Here is an 18,600-nt window from a genome sequence, read left to right as displayed (position 1 = left end):
ACGTCAAAAAGGTTATCAAGATTATACATATTGTAACATAAAATAAATGGTATAGTATATAAATATTTGCTTTCAATATTGAAAACTGTTGTAAATGTGCTTGTTGCTACCCACCAAGTCCCACGTCCCACTACTATCGCCTATCGCCATCGAGCTGGGCTGCGTGTTTACCGCGTGCTGTGCGCTAAGGAAGTGGTTTAATCGATTTGTGTGCTTTGCAAAAGAGAAACAGTAATGTCTTACAAAGGTGGTCCTGGTCAAAAGGTGCAGAAGGTGATGGTGCAGCCCATCGTATCCTTTGATATGCAAAATGTTTGAAGTGATACTTGAGACGGTTAGCGCCAATGAGACCGGCTGCCATTGTTCTGGCGTAACGCTTAGGACTGAATGATCTGTATTCCGTAAAATCATATCTACAGGGTTATTCTAGCAAACGTTACACATTTCGATCGCACTGTAAAAATAGAAGACTAGGTTTGACCCATCCGAAACTCTGCAGACTGATAGCCATTTATCTGAAGTTTTGTTGGAATTTTTTGTGAGCATTATGGCCCTGTAGAAGAAAAATTAAAAATCAAGCAAAATTTCACTCTATGCATTTTTTATGGCCTATCTCACTCAACCACCACCAGTCTCAACTCTACCAGTCTGCACAGTTTGGTGTTGGATAAACCCCGTCTTCTATTTTTATGATGCGATCAAAATGTGTAACGTTTGCGAGACTAACCCTGTAGTGAACCACCTTGCTGGACATATTGTCTGGTGGATGACTAATGATCAATTAATGATGGTTATGATGCCTGAATCCTACCTGTAGCAGCAATAAGGACGCGCTCGCGCCTTTATCTTTGCTACCGGTAGCGTTGAGTTAAAGAGAGAGAGACTTGCTTGGCTTGCTACTTGTTGGCTCTTGCATCGCTCCTTGACCTCCTGTTTTCAGAACCTTATTTTCAGGTACCTGCAAAATGTAAGTATTCTTCCACCAATGTCTTTAAACCTGTTAGATTCTCCATCTCTGAATCTGACAGTTTCATGGCCCATGGTCAGATTGTGGGGCTTCGGTGTTCGCTATGAGATTCATCATTATACCTTTCACCAAACTACATCCATCCGTGGCGTGGAGTAATACTTGCCCCAAAATGCCCCAGTAACCGCCAAAAAGTGTTAATAACAGTCAAATCCCCAGGCTAGAGACACCTTGACGGGTGGGTCCCAGGGATTTACCATTATGCATTTTACTCACCAGCTCACTTGCTTTTTTGCAATTCTTTAGAAACAAAGTGTTTTGTTCTCTTGGACGCTCTGTTGTCTTAGGTTATACATATGAGCAAAGGCTGGGTATCTAATTTGTGGCAAAAGGATGAATACCATGGCAGCACAGTAGAACACTTCCATCATATTCTGCACAAAAGAGCAGAATGAGGTAAAGATTGACACGGGCTCGAGCCTGAACCTGGCGCAGAAAGACTAGACTTGTGCATTGCCGTAGTCCGTCGCAAGTTAAAGTGCGTGGCATACAGATGTTCGTGCTCTTATATATACCGGGTGTCTCAGTTAAATCCCCAGGCCACTGTAGCTGCTCTATGTATCACGCATGGCCGTGGGATTGCAGCCTGAAGAAAGCACAGCAACGTGAGTTAGGCACTGCATTGTGCAGTTCGTGAGCTGGAGGCATTGACACATTGTACTGAGAAGCTCAGCATCTAGTGGAGAACATTTTTCGACAGTGCTCACAGTTTGTTTCCGTCTTTTTATAGAATATTTGGATATGATATTTTCGCTGCAAAGATATATTCTTCTAGCTCGTCAACTATGACGAGCGTGGACAACAAGCAAAAGGACGCTCTTCCACTCCCATGTCCACCAGTGAATTACGTCCTTACACCAATGAATTGCGTCCTTTTGCACTTCGCCGCAACAAAAATATGTAAGCCGAAACCAGTTAATTACTGCAATAAATGACCTGCTTTGGTGGCAGATTTTTCTCTAAAAGTTGTCCACTGAAGGTCCCAAAAGAAGTAGTACCCGTTTTAATACTGACGGCGCTCTGCTTTAGAAGTTGTTTTTTCATGAATGTCGTTTGAATTTTTATTTAAATAATGAGTACCTCCCACTCATTCACACGGTGCGCAGGTTGTAGGCGGTATCGGACAGATACTTGTAAAAAAGAATCTTTTTGGATTGGTGCACCCGTTCGCGAATTATTTAGTCCAGGGATTTAACTGAGACACCTGGTATATATGTGTTTATAAGCACTCAACGTCGTCATACCAGCACTGGACGGCTATTTTGGCCTTATTGGGCCATCGTCAGCAGTGCGCAGCCAAGCGACGTTTGAGCAGGTGGCATCGAAAGGTCACGCGGCACGTGATGTCCTCCCGTCAGGGTGAGCGTCTCACCACTGAAAGCCCAGTGCAAAGCCAGTAAAGTATTTAAAGAAGAAAATTAGCCAAGGCTCTTTGGCTGCACGTGGAGTATGTGCGAGACATTTTAAAAAAGAAAATTAAGTGGGAAGTACTAGAAATAGATTTACAGTTACATTTAGGGGTGAACGTTTCGGCAGTCAGCGCTGTGTGTATCAAGTGCCTCGAATGTGTAGCACAGAGAAAGCTCAGTGGCATATACCTATGCTTTTAAATTAATTGAGCACATAAAATTCACAGTGGAAATGCAGAATACAAAATTTCACAAAAAATATTTGGAGTGCATTTTCCAGCAAATGCTGGAACCCCGGTTATAATTTAACCTGCATCCACAGCGAGTGCATGGGAGACAAAAGCAAGGCATTGCAAGTGTTGCTGCCTGCATCTCTAATTCCACTGTGTGCCACTCAGAGTGCCACTATGCTGACTATGATGCAACATGCTCATGTGGTGTACTCAGTGACCTTTCCATGACTATGTACATGTTTAGAGATGTCACAGGGGCGTGCCAACAAAATAATGATGACCAAGCAGCATTTCCACATCTCTTAATGCACTATAAGCAGTCTCATATTGGTACTTCCAGTAGCAAACAGACCCATGTCACTGGCTATGAAATTTTGTTAAGAATTGTTTGGTGTTCATTTTGCACAGATAGTTTACATGATCACTCCAAAGCGTGAACCGCACAGCGCGAAAACCGGCTGAATTCTTTCCAAACCGAAAGTGGGACCTAACTTTTTTTTTGGAGATTGGAGTTTGCGGCCAAAACCTGAACTGTTCTATACCGCACAAGTAGCAAGCAGCCAATGGCTATTCAGGCGGAAGGGGAACTTCAGAGGCAGACTTGTCCTCCTATGAATACAGGGATCCTATTCAGCTGTCGGGCCGAAAGGAGATGCTTCGGTCTGAAGTTTCTTGCCGAACTTCGAGTTCTAGTTTGGTAGCCTGTGGTGATGCAAGGGAAAATGTTCGGTCCTGATTTCGGTTAGGGGAGAATTCAGATAGTTTTTCGTGCCATGCGGTTCCTGCTGAAGCATGGTAACAAATCATGTCATGGTGGATCTTAACATTGTGTTTCTATGTGAACTGTCACTTCAAATGAAGAGCAGCTTGTTCCTGTGCACATTCCCTTTTGTCCCAATTCACAGTGTCATCATAAATTCTCATATCATCATATCATCATATTATAAATTCTCACCAGGAGAGCCCAGCAAAGCCCTACAAAATGCTACAGACCCTCTTCACACAGACCGATTGTGTGCCTTTTGCTTTTCCAGAGAGCAAGGATTCAAGTGTGGCTGTATGAAAATGTGAACCTTCGCATTGAGGGACACATTATTGTAAGTATACGTGATTCTTCTTCATGTGCAGTTAGCCTGTGTGGGGAAATGCTAGCCAACATGCTATAGAGCTTTGTTACTTTGAACGAGATGATGAAAATTGCTGCTATGCTATATTCCTCCTACCTCCGTTGCAACATTCAAATAATTTATTCTGCTAAAAAAACAAGCTTTCAGACGGAGTCCATACTTCATCAGGTGCGATGCATTTAACACTTTATACAGATATTTATACTGATGTACATCACAGAAAGGGGACAAATAAGGTGGTGAGGAGGAAATACAAATTCTTGTTAGCAGGATTGAGGGCACGAAAAAAACACAAGAAGGCAATGTACAGTAGGAGTGTTACCAGAGCCGAAAAACGTTTAGAGACCTCAGGTGAGCGAACACGGTAAGGAAGACGGCTGGAAGAAATATTACACTCCTGGTGTTTGAGAAAAGATAGTGAAGTGTAGTGTCTCTAGGAATTCGATAGTTTTTGTCCGAACTTTGAGGCACATGGAATCATAAAAAAATGTGATGAACAAGTTAACGTACACATTTGCCAGAACTCAAGAGAACTCGTCTCTGTTTCGTTTGGTGATGACAAAACGTGCTCATATGACGTGACGTTTGCAGAACTCTGTGACTGCATATCAAAGGCATACGTGAACGATACATATTTTGAAAACTTGTGGCACATATGTGTATATCTGACTCTTTGTCTTCACTTAACACCATACATGTGCAATTATTTAACATGCCATATGCTGTGCGGCAAAAATCTGAGCGCTGCAAACATGCTCTGGCACAGTGAAGTATTCTTTTTCTGCACTGCTCTTGGTATTCACGTACAACTTGGTTGATACTTTTATCTTTGCGAGTCATTCGTTGATACGTGTGCAACACCAGACAGAAGCTTTCTCTCGTGGAGAACACCCATAGTAGATGCTTGTCTACGCCACATTAGTGCGGTGATATTGTTTACTTTGCACGAGGTTTCAAAATGCATACATGTCAGCAAGACAAAGAAATGCCGGTTCCTTGTTCTGTATTCCGAAGATTAATATTAAGATGAAACCGCGGCGACACAGTCGATCACAAAAGTCATGCGATGGGTCAGCACATATGAGAATTCCGTTCCATTCTCCTTGATTAGGAAATGATGAAAAGGAAGTCTGGAGTATTTCCAACATGCTGAGAAGAAATTAGTAGTGCAACATTCCTGTTTTTGATTCCGTACATTCTTTGTTGCCGGCATTCTGTCCGTAAACAAGAGAAACGTGTACCGCTGTACTGCTTCCCTGTCCCGACGCGATCTTGAACTTGCACTCGCAGCTTTTCTAAATCGCCGCCATGTGGCTATGGCTTCGCTGGAGTCGCGAATAGCAAGCCGGCTACATCTTCCTCCTTGGGGCGCTGGCATTGGGAGCAGAACAAAATTCCTAAGTTGCTTAATCATTTGATTTGATTCATCAAATTAATTGGATTTGAAGCATGGGTAGCGTGATTCGGGAGAGTAGTCAAATTTGTTAACGAGGGCCTCCTGAAAAAGTATGGGTTGTTTCTGTTCTGTAGAAGGCTCTTGCGCATAATTGCACATTGATTCGGTAATATTGAATACACTATTGTTCTCTTGTGAGATTACGATTGGTGGAAACTTGAGCGAAGGAATAGTCTGAGGGTGCGTGAAGTAGCGGCTGTACCCAGTATGCTCGGTGTGCTCTGTCCCTCATACTCCGGTGCCTCTACTAAACAGTCTTTCAGAAGCATGAGCGCGATATGCGCCCCATCGTAGTTACCAAGGTGTCTCGTTGGTTTTCCAGCCTCCCCTTCCTCCATATGTCACAGAGCCAGAGCAGCACTTCCGCGCTCCGACTTGCGAGCTGGAGCGTGGGAGTCGATCCACGCTGCGGAAAAGGAGCACGCTCCGTGCGCTCTGGGGTCGCTACTTAACATGCCCTCAAATTAATGGCGGAACATGTATCACTATTTTTGTCTAAAGAGGGGAAACAAAATTCACATCTTTCGGCACACAAAAACAAAGTTTGTGAACTTCGGTTTAAACCCCGAATCTCTCTTTCTCTGCGACAAATGGAATCCAAGGACCTATGGAAATAAGCAAACTTAACACAAGTAAATGTGCCTCTGACATGCTAGCGGCTTCCCAGGCCCGAGCGCAGTTTGTCGTGGCCGGGAAATGTCGTTCAAATAAACCATTGTGTACGTTCCTGCATTCAAATTACCGGGCATTTTCTCCCATTTAAATGCACAACTTTGGCAGGACTCAAGTGTCAGTCCAAACTGTCCTCGAGTTGGAATGAAATGAGCAGGAGGTTTTTCTGACCCGTGAGTTTGAAAGTGCTTTTGTGCACCAGGACTGTGCACTGCAGTCGTACCTTTTATGCGAATATGTGTCCCAGGACTTGCAGTCCTGATTTTTACTCCTCTTGATTTTTTTTTTATCCCTTCCATGCTCCTTTAACGCGATTGGACTGTATTACTACCTGCCACTTCTATGTCTTCTCTATATGCATTGCTGGTGTGGTCCCAGTAATGGGAAAAGAGCGGTCCAGTGCTGGTATTGTGACATTTGAGTTAAACTCGTACATTGTGTGCAGCCATGCAGACTAGGCTTCCCTTTTTCTTATACTTATTGTACTTGCGTACTATGCTAAATATCATACAAAGTAGAGAATTCATAACCATCAGTGATTGCGGGTAACGATTTTTCTCCACTTCGTGTTTTGTATTTTTCCCTTAGGCCTTAGATTCCAGGATCTGCTACTAATATTGAATTGTTTGTTTAACCTATGCTCACCCTTAATGTTGACCAAGTGCTAAATTTAAAAGGTAACACATAATTATGACAGGCAACGGCTGAGGAAACTAGAGCTTCTTGAAATTTTGCTAGCACATATTTTTTGTATCCTTTCTGATAGGTGTGTGAGTGTGGGACACATGTGACTGACATATTGTGATATATATTGTGATATTGTGATGACAGGGTTTTGATGAGTACATGAACCTTGTCCTGGATGAAGCTGAAGAGATCTACACAAAAACAAAACAGAGAAAGCAAGTTGGTAAGGCAATATTTTTTATTCACGTTTTGTGGGGAATGCACCATTTTGCAGAGTTTAAGCTGGAGCACAGTGTAGTTTGCGAGTGGAGGCATTGAGTGTTTTGCTGCCGATTTGTTGGGAGAGGTTCACGAGCTCGTAGTGGGGTTGCTGCTCTACGTATCATGGGTGGCAGTGGAATTGAAGCCAGAAGGAAGCACAGCAAATTGAGTTAGGCACTGCATTGTGCAGTTCGTGAGCTGGAGGGATTGACACATTGAACTAAGAAGCCCAGCATCTCGTGGAGAACATTTTTTCGACAGTGCCCACACTTTGTTGCCATCGTTTCGTAGAATATTTGGATATGATAGTTTATTCGCTCCAAAGATGAATTCTTCTAACTCGTCGACTGCAACGAGCGTTCCATACACATGGTTGAACTTGCGGTTTGAGATGTTTCAACGTCTTGAAGAATTCTGTAAGGAAGGTCTGAATACATCTCGTGAAGCATGGAGGAACATTTCTTATGAACAACCTTCACCACACATCAAACCTACACCCCTGACCCAGCATTCAGCCCATCCTCGTTGTTCTCTCCAGTCTTATCCTTATCTTTTTCTGCAACTGGTTCCCAAGATTGTGGTCATCTTGTCTGTTAAAATGGTTAAACCTGGTAAACTCTGCTTTTACTCCACGATTTGCACCATTGTCGGTTGGAGAAATGCTCGAAAACGAAGTTGCCACAGTGCAAATTCAGCCACAGATGCTGTCACTTCAGCACGCTAAGCACTACGCATTCACCATGGCTGCTTGGCATCTCACGTTCATCTGAAATTTGTGAAGTGCTCGTTTTTTCCTTTCACCCAAAAATCAGCTTTTCCACTCGATGTCACCTGTTTTACCCTATTTTGCAGGTTAAATCCTCAAACAAAAACTGTCAAAAATAACTTTGTTTCCCTATTTTCAAAATGTTTTGTATGTGCGAACTAATATTGTAATGTTGTTGCAGAAAGCAATTGACACCTAGTCATAAGTGTTTGTCTTGTTTGCATACAGGTAATTAAATGCTTGTTCTGCCATATATTCCATCTGTGGGTCAGTGACTGCGTTATCTAGTGTCTGCCTCTGATACAAGTACACAAGAAAGGACGACTGAATGAATGTGAATGGTATATGGCCATGTCCATTTCTGAAACTAGTTAATACACACTTGCTGGAAGCAAAGGATGCTCTCTCTGACCAGTGATGGGCAAAGTACCTCAAAATTATACCAAAGTACCAAGTACCTGGCATCATTAGTACTTCAAGTACAGTACAAAGTACCCAATTCCAAATGTACTTCAAGTAAAGTACAAAGTACTAGGCAAAGTACTTCAAGTACTCATCAAGTACATTGCCAATTTAATTTGTATCACTTTGCATTTCACTGTTTAGTATCTGTGTCTTGCCTTTTTTTTCAAAACTTTAGCGAATATTCTTGACAAATGCTCTGAAGCCATAAAGTCCTAGGTTAAGCGCTAACCAGTGAATATGAACTTCACCTGATGTCATAATTGCAGTAACGTTAGAGGGGTAATCAGTCAGCTGTGCTGTGATTATGCAAAATAGTATTATGCCCTGACTGATCCAAGATCACCTGCCTAGTGTGGTGTTCGGTACTAATCGTCTGCTATAACAGGCTAGGAAATTTCAAGGGAAAAAAGTGCAAGCAAACAGGGATCATATGTTTCTGGGCATTCCTTGATGCTTTTTGAAATACAACATGTTCAAAAAAAGTATATGAAGAAAGTAAAAAAGGATGAAGCACAATGCAAGCCTTCATTTTTATACGACTGTGATCTGCAGTAATGTAATGCATGTGTCCAATTAACAAACGTAAAATGTAAAAATGAAAGCATGTGTGTCTTTCAGAGTGTTCATCATGTAATGCAATCACACATATAATGTGATATAAAATGATAATTAATTGCTAATGAAGGAAACAATACAAAAAAGCATAGAACCCTCCACTGGGAGAACTGAAATGACAATGGACCAAGTCATTGTACTGCTGGTCACAGTGTGCATTCCATTCGTTTTACATAATCATAGAAGCGTTGATACTTTTTCAATATTTCAAGCCTCTCAACAATAGATTTGCTTCAAGAAATATGCTCTTTAAAAGCACAAAAATCATTTTTGGTAAAATGTCATACTGGGATCTTGGTACTCCATCCCACTAAAAGCACTAAAATGACGACAAGAAGATGAAAACTCAGAGATAGCCCTATCTGTGTGTTTTCGTCGTCTTGCTGTCATTTTTAGCGCTTTTAGTAGGGTGCATTTTTTATACTCTTTTTGTGATTTTTTGTCTGCAGTCCAAGTTTGGGTACTTGAGTATGGGAAAGTACTCAGAAAAAAGTACTTGAAGTAAAGTACAAGTACACAGAAATGTACTTAAAGTACTACTTGAGTACTTGGTACTTCAAGTACTGCCAATCACTGTCTCTGACACATGCTTTCCTAGTTTTCTTTACCCGATCCTTTTCTTAGCTCCAATGACCCAGACACAGACATGACTACCATGATAGGTGGAGCTTGAGCTGTGCTTCTTACAAGACTTTATAGCAAACTTTGCAGTAGTTAGTATCGTGCTTAGCAAACCCTGCTAGAGGAAAGACACCCATTTTATTTTTTTATTCATTTGTGGTATTCTATAGACTACCACTTTGTGCTCCAAGTAGGAAGGCACATACATGCATCGAACAATACAAAGGCACATATGTTCAGGGCGTAAGTCTCTTAACAAAATCGTTCACTTCAATGTTTTGTCGTGCCAATTTGTCACTGCCTTATGAGTGGTTGGTGAACTGCGTACATGTCCACAGTCGACTAGGTGCAAGGACCTCATGTTATAGGACAATTCTTGTACATGCACATTAACTGAATTTTTGTCCTTCATTTCGTTCTAGGTCGTATCCTGCTGAAAGGAGAGAACATCACATTAATCATGAGCACACAGGCCATGTGATTCGAGTGCGCTCATCCTTGTTGTGTACTTTGTCTCATTCCATCACAACATGTTCTTTTTTCTTTTTCATTTGTACAGCACCTGAAACATAAATGTATTGGCATTATGTCCATTACCCTCTGGTCCACTAACTTCATGTTCAACTTGAGTTCTATAGTTGTATGGTTGTCACAAAAACAATCCAACATAATACTATCTAGAAAAACCCACATCACGGACAACATAGATGGTGTAGTGCATAAAACTGCATTTTATGTATGATATCGTACCTGCCAACTCTCCCGTATTATCCGGGAGACTCCCGAATTTCGTTCGGTCTCCCGATTGTACGGACGCGTGCCCTCCAATCTTCCGGAACATTGGGGCTTTGGGCTTTTTTCTCTAATTTTCCTCTAAAAGCTGCGCAAACGTATTCCTGAAGAATTATACAGCCCGTAACACGAGTTTCGTGGCATGACCATCCATGGCTGGAGGTCGTGACAGATCCTGTGTTTCATAGTGTCCGTGTTTCTTGAGAAGACGTGCTATCGTCTTACCGTCAGTACAGTCTCGTACAGTAGTTTCATCTCCTCCGATGGCGCCCCCAAAGCAGAAGAAATATCTGCACGTGTTGCTCATGCGAGCTAAGTGCCTTTTCAAAGGTTTCCTGGTCGAGCACACCTAGCCGCGGAGTGCAGCGGAGGCTGACCACGTGTGACTGCTGTTCCGGAAGATGTTCCCAAAATGTGACGAAGTGAAGCTCTTCAGGTGTGGACGGAGGAAGAGCACTGCCACCACCGGTGCTATGCCTGTGGCCGCGCAAGATGCAGTGTTGGAGAGCCTGAGACGACGCGTCTTCGCAATTGTGGTTGCCGAAAACAACGATAGTGCGTCTCGGCTCCACCCGATAGTGGCTACTTATAACGAAGAAGAATTGCAATACAGTGGCAATGCTATTTCGAGTGCACAAAATAACACGCTTATTAATTGCGCTGAGGGGAGTCTCCCGAATTAGGACTTGGCCAGGTTGGCAGGTGTGTAATGTACATAGTATGTATATAATTGGTAATGTAATTTTAATCGTTAAAGATCACGTGTAGTTGGTAACTACACTCTTGGACTGGTGGTAAAAAGTTGATATACAAATACACTGTTTTGAATGCTGCTGAATGCAATAGAACACTTCTGACAACCTGGGAGTGGGACTGGGACGCTATACTGCCATTTTCAGGGGTGTCCATATAATTATGCACTGTACTGAAAAAGGAGACCCCCGTTCTTTGATTTAGTTTTTGTGCTAAGTCGCACAGCCTGAAACAATGCTAGTGGCACTTGGATGTAGAGAGATACGTGCATGTATGCTATACATCATTTTGTCGGTGTTATTCAAGATGGAGGGTGCCAGTTACAATCATGTTACCAAACGCAAGTTTTCTTCTTTGGGTTTTTCCTGCTTATCCCTTTTTTGCATATAGGGTATCAATTGCCCCTTTTGGATAATCATTCAAACTGTAATATGTGAATATAAACCATACATTTGACCTTCATTCATACTTAATTTGAAATACTAAAATTGGAAATACCAGACTGCAATAAGCTCAAAGTTTCACATTATATCAGTGTGGAAACATTAGGTAAGTTCATGATGACACAAGTGCAATACATGCAGTACAGACAGACCGAACAAGAATGGCACCACACAAGGCACTTGGGTGGTGGCACACAAATTACTTCCATCTAATTTGACTTTCATCTTGGTGTGGAGAAATGTAATGGAACCTCATTACTGAAATGGCCATTTTGTAAGTTTGCCCTACAAGCTCAATGTTTTAACTTTTCATTATTTTGCACAATTCATATGTCAACAACATTGGATAACAAATTTGGTTTGCATATTGAATGTGCTTATTGTAGAAACTATAAAAGCTGTTCTGTGGTGCTGGGTCCAAAAAAACCATTTGAAAGATTGAAATTATTAGTCATAGGAATCTGCGTAAGTAGAAGATTGATCTGTTCAGACTAACAGTGCATTCCTAGGTGCAATGTGTTCTGTGAAATTTGGTTTTTGAAAGTATAACCTGCAGCATTGTTTAGAATATATTTATATTAAAAATTTTCTAAAGGCTATAAATTTAGCTATGTTCACATGCTGCATGCTACAAAGCAGAAGAGGTCAGAGGAAATTTGGTCCCCTTTGCATACCACATGGAAAAGCTTGCCACCCATTTTGTTGCTAGGTGCAAAATACTAGACTTGCCACCTTTCGCAGTGAAAAATACCAGCTGAGGGAGAGGAGGCGGAATAGAGGGAAAGGCTCGCGGGAACGGGCAAGTGGGTGAGGGGTGGACAAGCAGAGAGGGAGAGAGCGAGCTCTCTCAAATACGAGGAAACATATGTCCCTGTGCTGGGCTGCATTATTGGTGTTAGAAATTGCTATAAACAGGCATGAACACTGCACTGGACTGTATTGGAGCAACCGGGTTGTATTGCCACTCACTTTGAACAACGCATTGACGCAGACAAACCCTCTTTACAGGCGAGGATCTCATGATATGGTTGTATATGGCCGAAGTTCTAGCTGGCTCGACACAACCACCAACAGCTTTGCACAACCACTGCTCTTGTCCCCTCCGAATACAAGACTGTAATGAATAACTAAGAAAACTACTGGTGACTGCGGAGTTGGGTCTGTACTCCAGATTTATCAAGGTGCAGTGGAATGGTGAAGCGAAAACCCTGAAAAAGCTCATGCGAAAGGTCTTGAGCCACAAATACTGGCAAAAGGCTGCCGGTATCACCTTTCTACCGGCAGAGCGAGCAAATAACCGGCCCTGCCGGTATAGTACCGGCCTGGTGGCAACCCTACTTGAAGTTGAACATCGTGCATTAATAGTGTCTCTTGCGGCTGCATCACATTTTGAAGCTCTTTGTCGATGCATATATAAAGACAAAAAACATTGCAAGTCACGTCCCATGCATTTGATCACCCCATCAAACGTACGGCGTGCGATTTGCATCACTTCGGGACATAGGCAGGCCAAGCTTTTCAAGGACCTACTTTCACAGTTTATTACACTATGCAAGTAGGTCAGCTGTCTGTGCAGCCCCCTTAGTTTTCCTCTCTCCCCTATTTCCTGTGAATGGCCTCATTGGTCCCATTCCAAAGTGAGGGGGTAACAGCTCAAGGTGAGTTTCTCGTGGTTTCTAATCAGGGAAAGGTAACGGAATCTTTTTCGTTTCCGCTACCACCTCCGTTACTGGACCTTATTTGTTTCTATTTCGGTTACCACCATTGTTGCTTTTGTTTCCGTTACGGTACTGCCCCACCTCCAGCTTTTTGTTTTCCTTTTTTCTTTTCTTTCCTTAAAAAAGAAAAAAGACCATTGAGACCGTGACAAAACTTAATCCCTCTACGTTCTGAAGTCTATTTTGAGGACTCCAGGGATACATGCATACAAGAGACAACGTTTATTCAAAATACACATATATAGGTACGCGATTTCTGTGAACAGCTAATATGAACATGGTTTCCAGGAATGTTACGCTTGCAACTTCCAGGTCACCATAAGCGTATAAGAACTATGCTGCTTCTATTTGCTGTATACTACTTATATGTATGGTCCAGTTTGATAGTTCATTTTAGTTTGCTTCATTGAGGTTTATTTCATAAAGTTATCTACATGATATGGTGAAGAATTGCAATAATTCGGGTCCTGCGGTACCCGAATTATTACCGTAAATCATTGTCGTGTCCGTTTCTGTATCAGGTATACTGTGCGATATCCGTTTCCGTTTCTGTTACCGTTACCTGCTATATTTCCGATATTAGCGCCGAGATCTTTGGGCGCCCGTGGCCTGCCGTGGCGCCCTCTCACGCTCTCACGGCGGCAGGGGTATGACGTCACCAATAAACCTCTACCCGAGAAACGTCATCATGACCGAAACCAAAACAGATCGGAAGGGGAGAGCTGGGTTCCACGAATGGGCAATTGTTCGCTGCCTCCTATTGAAAGAAAAGTAGGACCGAAGGTCGCGTCCTTTTCAGAGACCATCGTAATCCCCTCAAGACCGTGGCTTTCCGGCGCGACCTTGTTCGCCACTAGCTTTGAACGTAGTTCAACTCTTCCAAACTCGTGGCGCTGTCGAACATTATGACGTCATTTGTTTACAAACACGTAGAGGTCTATTGGACGCCGAAAACGAAATCGCGTACGTTCGCTACGGAAGGTTGGTGATACCGCGCGTTTCTGGACATACTTTTCGTGTTTTCGCTGGGTTATCCGGACAAGGATTGAAGGTGCTTGTCTGGCACATAAACATACCCGTCTAAACGCCTGACAGCACTCCAGCATGGATGAAGCCGACGATTCTAACGATGTTGTCGAAGGTACGTGTACTGCAGACATGACGCATGCTTTTGACGGTGAAACAGACCTTTTGACAAACACGTTTTCTCATTGCAGTGATACTGCCCCTCTCAAGCATTAACCATTTTGTCGGCAGTACATGCGATTCTTCGCGGTGTCTCCTGGAAGGGGAGAATGTATTTGAAGCAAAGCACGTTGTAGAATGCGGGCTCACAAGTTGGGTGAACCCGTACACATTCCTGGCATATGTCCTTCCGACGTCAAATTTGGCGGGGGATCCTCATAAGGTCACCTTCACTATCAAAGAAAGGCATGTAGAGAATGCATCCTGTTCCTGCAAAGCAGGGTAAGTGCACCGATTTACCGATGGTCAGGCAGACACAGATTGTAACCTTGCACATGCAAATGAGGTTGACTGAAGCCATGTCATGTGTTTTAGCAACGAATTTTTTCCTGTGATAACAACGTTTTTTATGACTAACATACGTAACCTTACAGCGCTCACAAATGCAAGCACATAGTTGCTGCATTGCTGCGAGTCAACACTGAAAGAAAATTCAGCAAATTGTCAAAGACTGATGTTGAGCAAGCTTGGGGGAAGCAAAGCAGTGCAAAAGCAAGAACGCTGTATGTTCCAAGGCGAGCTGTAGAGCTGCCTTGTGCAAAACAAGTAAGTGTGGAATATCAGCCATCAAGTTGCGCTGGATTCAATGTCTGCCTTAGTTGTTTATAAGTACACATGTTTGCTATTGAACAAGTTATGGCTGGGTTAATACAAATCGTACCCTGGGACACCTTTTGTGAATAGCTGGAGCTCCGTAATGTTGCCAACCACATTCCTTTACACAGACATTTGAAGTAATCGAAATGCTTATTAATTTTACTCTAAGAAATTTGAGACGACGATGACGTGTCCCGGATCACCTTCGGGTGTTCCTGGCACCTGCGCACGTGTTTTCAACTTCATTCCCCTCTGACGGCCGACTGATTCGGCACCAGTCTCTTCTGGGCTAGTCCCGGCCACATCGGGCAATCAAGCTGCTCTTTCTCCAGTTGAAATTGTTCTTTTCTACATTTACATTAAAGTGTTGACAAAAATATTTTAAATGTTTGGCTTGCAATGCATTATGAAGAGGGAGCAATTGTTCTATAATTTAATGCAGTTAAGTGTGAAATGCAGAGATAAATTAATTTGCAAAGTTGGTGTGCATCTGATGGAGTGTTATTGTATGTGGGTTAAATCCCTTCAGCACACATGTGGTTGTTAATTAAATAATTATAAACCTTTATTATGTTTTCATGCAGTATCCAAAGACAAGCATACCACTCCCTAAAGGCAACATTTTACAGAGGCTTCTAAAAGGTGTGAAGTACCTGTGTGCTGCAAAGGTTCATCTCAAAGGTGAAAGTAATCGTACATATGTGCCTGCACACATCCAACCTGAAGTGACAACTGTGTCAGAAGACCCCTCTACGAAGGTACAAGACCCCCAACCACCTACGCTTCAAGAAACCATAAGGACCCTCACATGCCTTCACCCCGACTACTCAGTGGAAGAAATTTACAGAAAAATAGAAGAGATGTACGCTGTAGATGACTTCAAAAAAATTGAAGAGATTACCCGGGCACAGAGTAAATCCGAAGCATGGAAGAGCTACAGAGTAGGAATGATTACTGGCTCTGTAGGATACAACGTGTTTACAAGAGTAAAGACTATCCTGACAAGAATTGGTGAACACAATGTAGCTCCAACAGTCAGCCTACTGATGCGACAAAAAAGTGCAGTGACAGGACCTATGGCTAGAGGAAGTGCACTTGAAGAGGAAGCAAAGGTGGCATTTATCAGAGTGAACAGTACGATGCACAAAAGCTTGAGCATTAACAGTTGTGGCCTATTTGTCATGAAAAGTCATCCCTACATTGGAGCCAGCCCTGATGGCATCATAACATGCAGTTGTTGCCCACCACGGCTAATCGAAATCAAGTGCCCCCTAGAAATTTCAGAGTTTACAAAACGTGAACTGACATCGAACAATGAACACTACCAATTTAAAGCAACCAGCAAGTACAACTGTCAAGTGCAATTGCAAATGAACATTGCAGGACTTTCGAGTACAGAGATTTTTATCTACAAGAGTGCAGAAGAATATGTGCAGTTTACAGTTACTGTTGACAGTGTATACTTTCAGGAGTGTGTGAATAGGTTTTCATATTTCTTCCGGTGTTACGTTTTGCCATTTATTTTGGGGAGCCCAGAACTCACTGCAACATGCAAGAAACCTGTAGATTTTAGCAGAGGACTGCCCCAGGGCCTGTTGCATGATTTTCTCACTTTTAAGTAATAATAAACAAAGCTATCTGCCAAGTGCATGCTTTGTGTATAGACTGCCATGATGCAAGTTCAAAAGGGTTTCCTAGATAAAATGAAAGCTCTTGGTAGTAGCAAACTAAAAAATATTTTACACTGATCACAAAGGGACATTCCAGAACCTTTTATTACTCAAGCAAACATGCGTGACATTCACAAAGCATCCCGTAATACATCATCTTGCGCCTGAATCAGCTTCTCGAAACAAAAACTTGTCTTCACTGAACAAAGGCCATGACAGATTAGCAATGCCAGCTGTTATCATAACAATGTCATCTAGGAATGGCAACAAGTCTATTTGGAACTTGTGCTCCAAGATCTTGAATAGCTTGACCCTCTGAATAGCCCTTTCCACATGCACACGTGCACTTGCTATTGACTGATTTCTGACTGCTTCTTCATTACTGAATTGCTTTCGCTTTTTTAAGGTAGGATGGCCTGATTACCTTTATGTGTTTCTCATCTCAAAGCCTGTCAATTAAAAAACTTTCGTCAACCATTACGCTATCAGCGAATGGTTCACACAAATCCAGTACTCCACTCTCTTTAGTGATGTGCGTATCTAATGTCCTACCACCATATGCGGCACTCACAAAATTGATGAGTCCACCTGGTGTTTCACTTACAAGTACCTTAACAGTATGCATTTTTTTGTAATGGCTGTAGGTTAGAACACTTGAAGCTAGGTCTCGGGGTTGTTGTAGAGGGATTTCAGTGCAGTTGAGCACCATGCGTGTGCTGTGATATACTTCAAAGTACTTTGTTAAGCATGCAAGCACTTCTTCTTTCTCAGGATTATATACAGCATTTTTTAAAAGTGCTGCAAGGATCTGAACACTTTCCTTAAATATATTTGAAACAGTTGTCCTATGGATACCAAAAAGCACACCTAGAAGTGAAAATGAGATGTCTTGGTACAACTTCAGTAAACTCATCAGTACAGCATCTTCATCTGAGATACAAAAATCTCTTGCACTTTTTAGCTGCCGTACTTCTGTGTACAATTCTGTCAAGTTGTAGAACAGTTCAAAGTTCCCAATACCAATTAAAACAAGAAGTGAGGATTCATCCTTTACTCTTGACAAGGAGAGTAGCTGTTTGCCGCCCATAAACATGCTGGTGGTATCCACCTGGATGGCTACTTCTTTAGTGAGCTCCTGAAATTCCTGCAGAATGGCTGGAAGAAAAAATTTCAACAGTGAGACAAAACAGTTATATATAGTAGGGGTCAGTGAGAGTCACACTATAAGAATGCCCGTCATCTGTTAAGTCAGCGTGCACATGTTGTGTGAAACCTGCATTGGTGGTTTGATAGAAGTAAGGAACGGTGCATTATTCTCAAGCACAACAATTTTATGTAAACAGCCAATGGAGGCCTGTATCAACCTGTACCTGGGAGGCTGTCGTCCTCTAGACTTTGTCCTGAACCACCGGAAAAAATTCCCAAATGGTGAAGTAGAGGTCTGCTGCCTTCAGCATCTCCTGCCGAAGGTCCAGGAAACAGCGGGTCAGCCATATCTTCATCTGCACGAGGAATATTAGTTAGCTAGTCATCAAGCAGGATGCTGAGCAGAACTCCCAAATATTTACAAAATGAAACAACAAACATGCGCTCAACGTATGCACTTGTTGGACGAACTACCCAAGTGAAAAAACGTGCTTGGCCCAAGGTCGGCTGAGAGGAGTTGGCCAACTAAGCCAACCTTGGCCCAAGGTAAGACAACATAGTTGGGCGGAGCGTGGGGATTGACAATGGCCTGAGACTGGCCATCCATTGGCCACCAACATAGGGCCAACCTTTCTGGCCAACGCTGACCCATATATGGCCCTAACACGACCCAGTGAGAAATTTTGCATGACAACGCTACCTCCCAGCGGCGAAAGCAATATTGGCGAAACACTGGGCCGACGTCTGCTTCCAACCTAAAAGTTGTCGGGTCAAGCTTGCAAAAAAAGCTTAGGCCAAGGTTGGGGATTGACAATGGCCTCACTCGGGCAGACTTAGCCGGCACAAGCTCGGGCCAATGTAGAGGGCCGACCTGACAGATGTAGGGCCAATAAGGAA

The 18,600-nt window shown here is 42.7% G+C and overlaps 2 protein-coding genes and 1 pseudogene across 2 annotated transcripts; 2 read left to right on the top strand and 1 right to left on the bottom strand.

Annotated features, from left to right (window-relative positions):
- The first annotated feature begins 120 nt into the window (after positions 1-120).
- Positions 121-9,930, top strand: LOC135378264 (small nuclear ribonucleoprotein E-like). Its single transcript, XM_064611245.1, has 5 exons — positions 121-291; positions 941-967; positions 3,704-3,766; positions 6,756-6,834; positions 9,762-9,930. Exons 1-5 carry the CDS (start codon positions 235-237, stop codon positions 9,818-9,820), a joined length of 285 nt encoding a protein of 94 aa, XP_064467315.1. The 5' UTR covers positions 121-234; the 3' UTR covers positions 9,821-9,930.
- Positions 9,931-13,879: 3,949 nt separating this feature from the next.
- On the top strand, positions 13,880-17,063 carry LOC135399024 (uncharacterized). Its single transcript, XM_064630653.1, has 4 exons — positions 13,880-14,186; positions 14,263-14,512; positions 14,665-14,836; positions 15,472-17,063. The coding sequence occupies exons 1-4, from the start codon at positions 14,150-14,152 to the stop codon at positions 16,507-16,509; spliced, it is 1,497 nt and encodes a 498-aa protein (XP_064486723.1). The 5' UTR covers positions 13,880-14,149; the 3' UTR covers positions 16,510-17,063.
- Positions 16,711-18,310, bottom strand: LOC135392751 (uncharacterized; annotated as a pseudogene).
- Between the last annotated feature and the right edge of the window lie 290 nt (positions 18,311-18,600).

Source organism: Ornithodoros turicata, chromosome 1 (assembly GCF_037126465.1).
Source record: "Ornithodoros turicata isolate Travis chromosome 1, ASM3712646v1, whole genome shotgun sequence".
Classification (NCBI taxonomy): Eukaryota; Metazoa; Arthropoda; class Arachnida; order Ixodida; family Argasidae; genus Ornithodoros; species Ornithodoros turicata.
The sequence above is the reverse complement of the archived record's forward strand: the minus strand, read 5'-3'. Positions and strand labels throughout refer to the sequence as shown.

Excerpts from the sequence above, each read along its gene's own strand:
- LOC135399024 (XM_064630653.1), top strand. The coding sequence starts at position 14,150 with ATGGATGAAGCCGACGATTCTAACGATGTTGTCGAAG. Across the intron at positions 14,187-14,262 it reads TTCTAACGATGTTGTCGAAG|TGATACTGCCCCTCTCAAGC; the intron begins GTACGTGTACTG and ends TTCTCATTGCAG. Across the intron at positions 14,513-14,664 it reads TCCTGTTCCTGCAAAGCAGG|CGCTCACAAATGCAAGCACA; the intron begins GTAAGTGCACCG and ends GTAACCTTACAG.
- LOC135378264 (XM_064611245.1), top strand. The coding sequence starts at position 235 with ATGTCTTACAAAGGTGGTCCTGGTCAAAAGGTGCAGAAGGTGATGGTG. Across the intron at positions 292-940 it reads AGGTGATGGTGCAGCCCATC|AACCTTATTTTCAGGTACCT; the intron begins GTATCCTTTGAT and ends TCCTGTTTTCAG. Across the intron at positions 968-3,703 it reads TTTTCAGGTACCTGCAAAAT|AGAGCAAGGATTCAAGTGTG; the intron begins GTAAGTATTCTT and ends TTGCTTTTCCAG.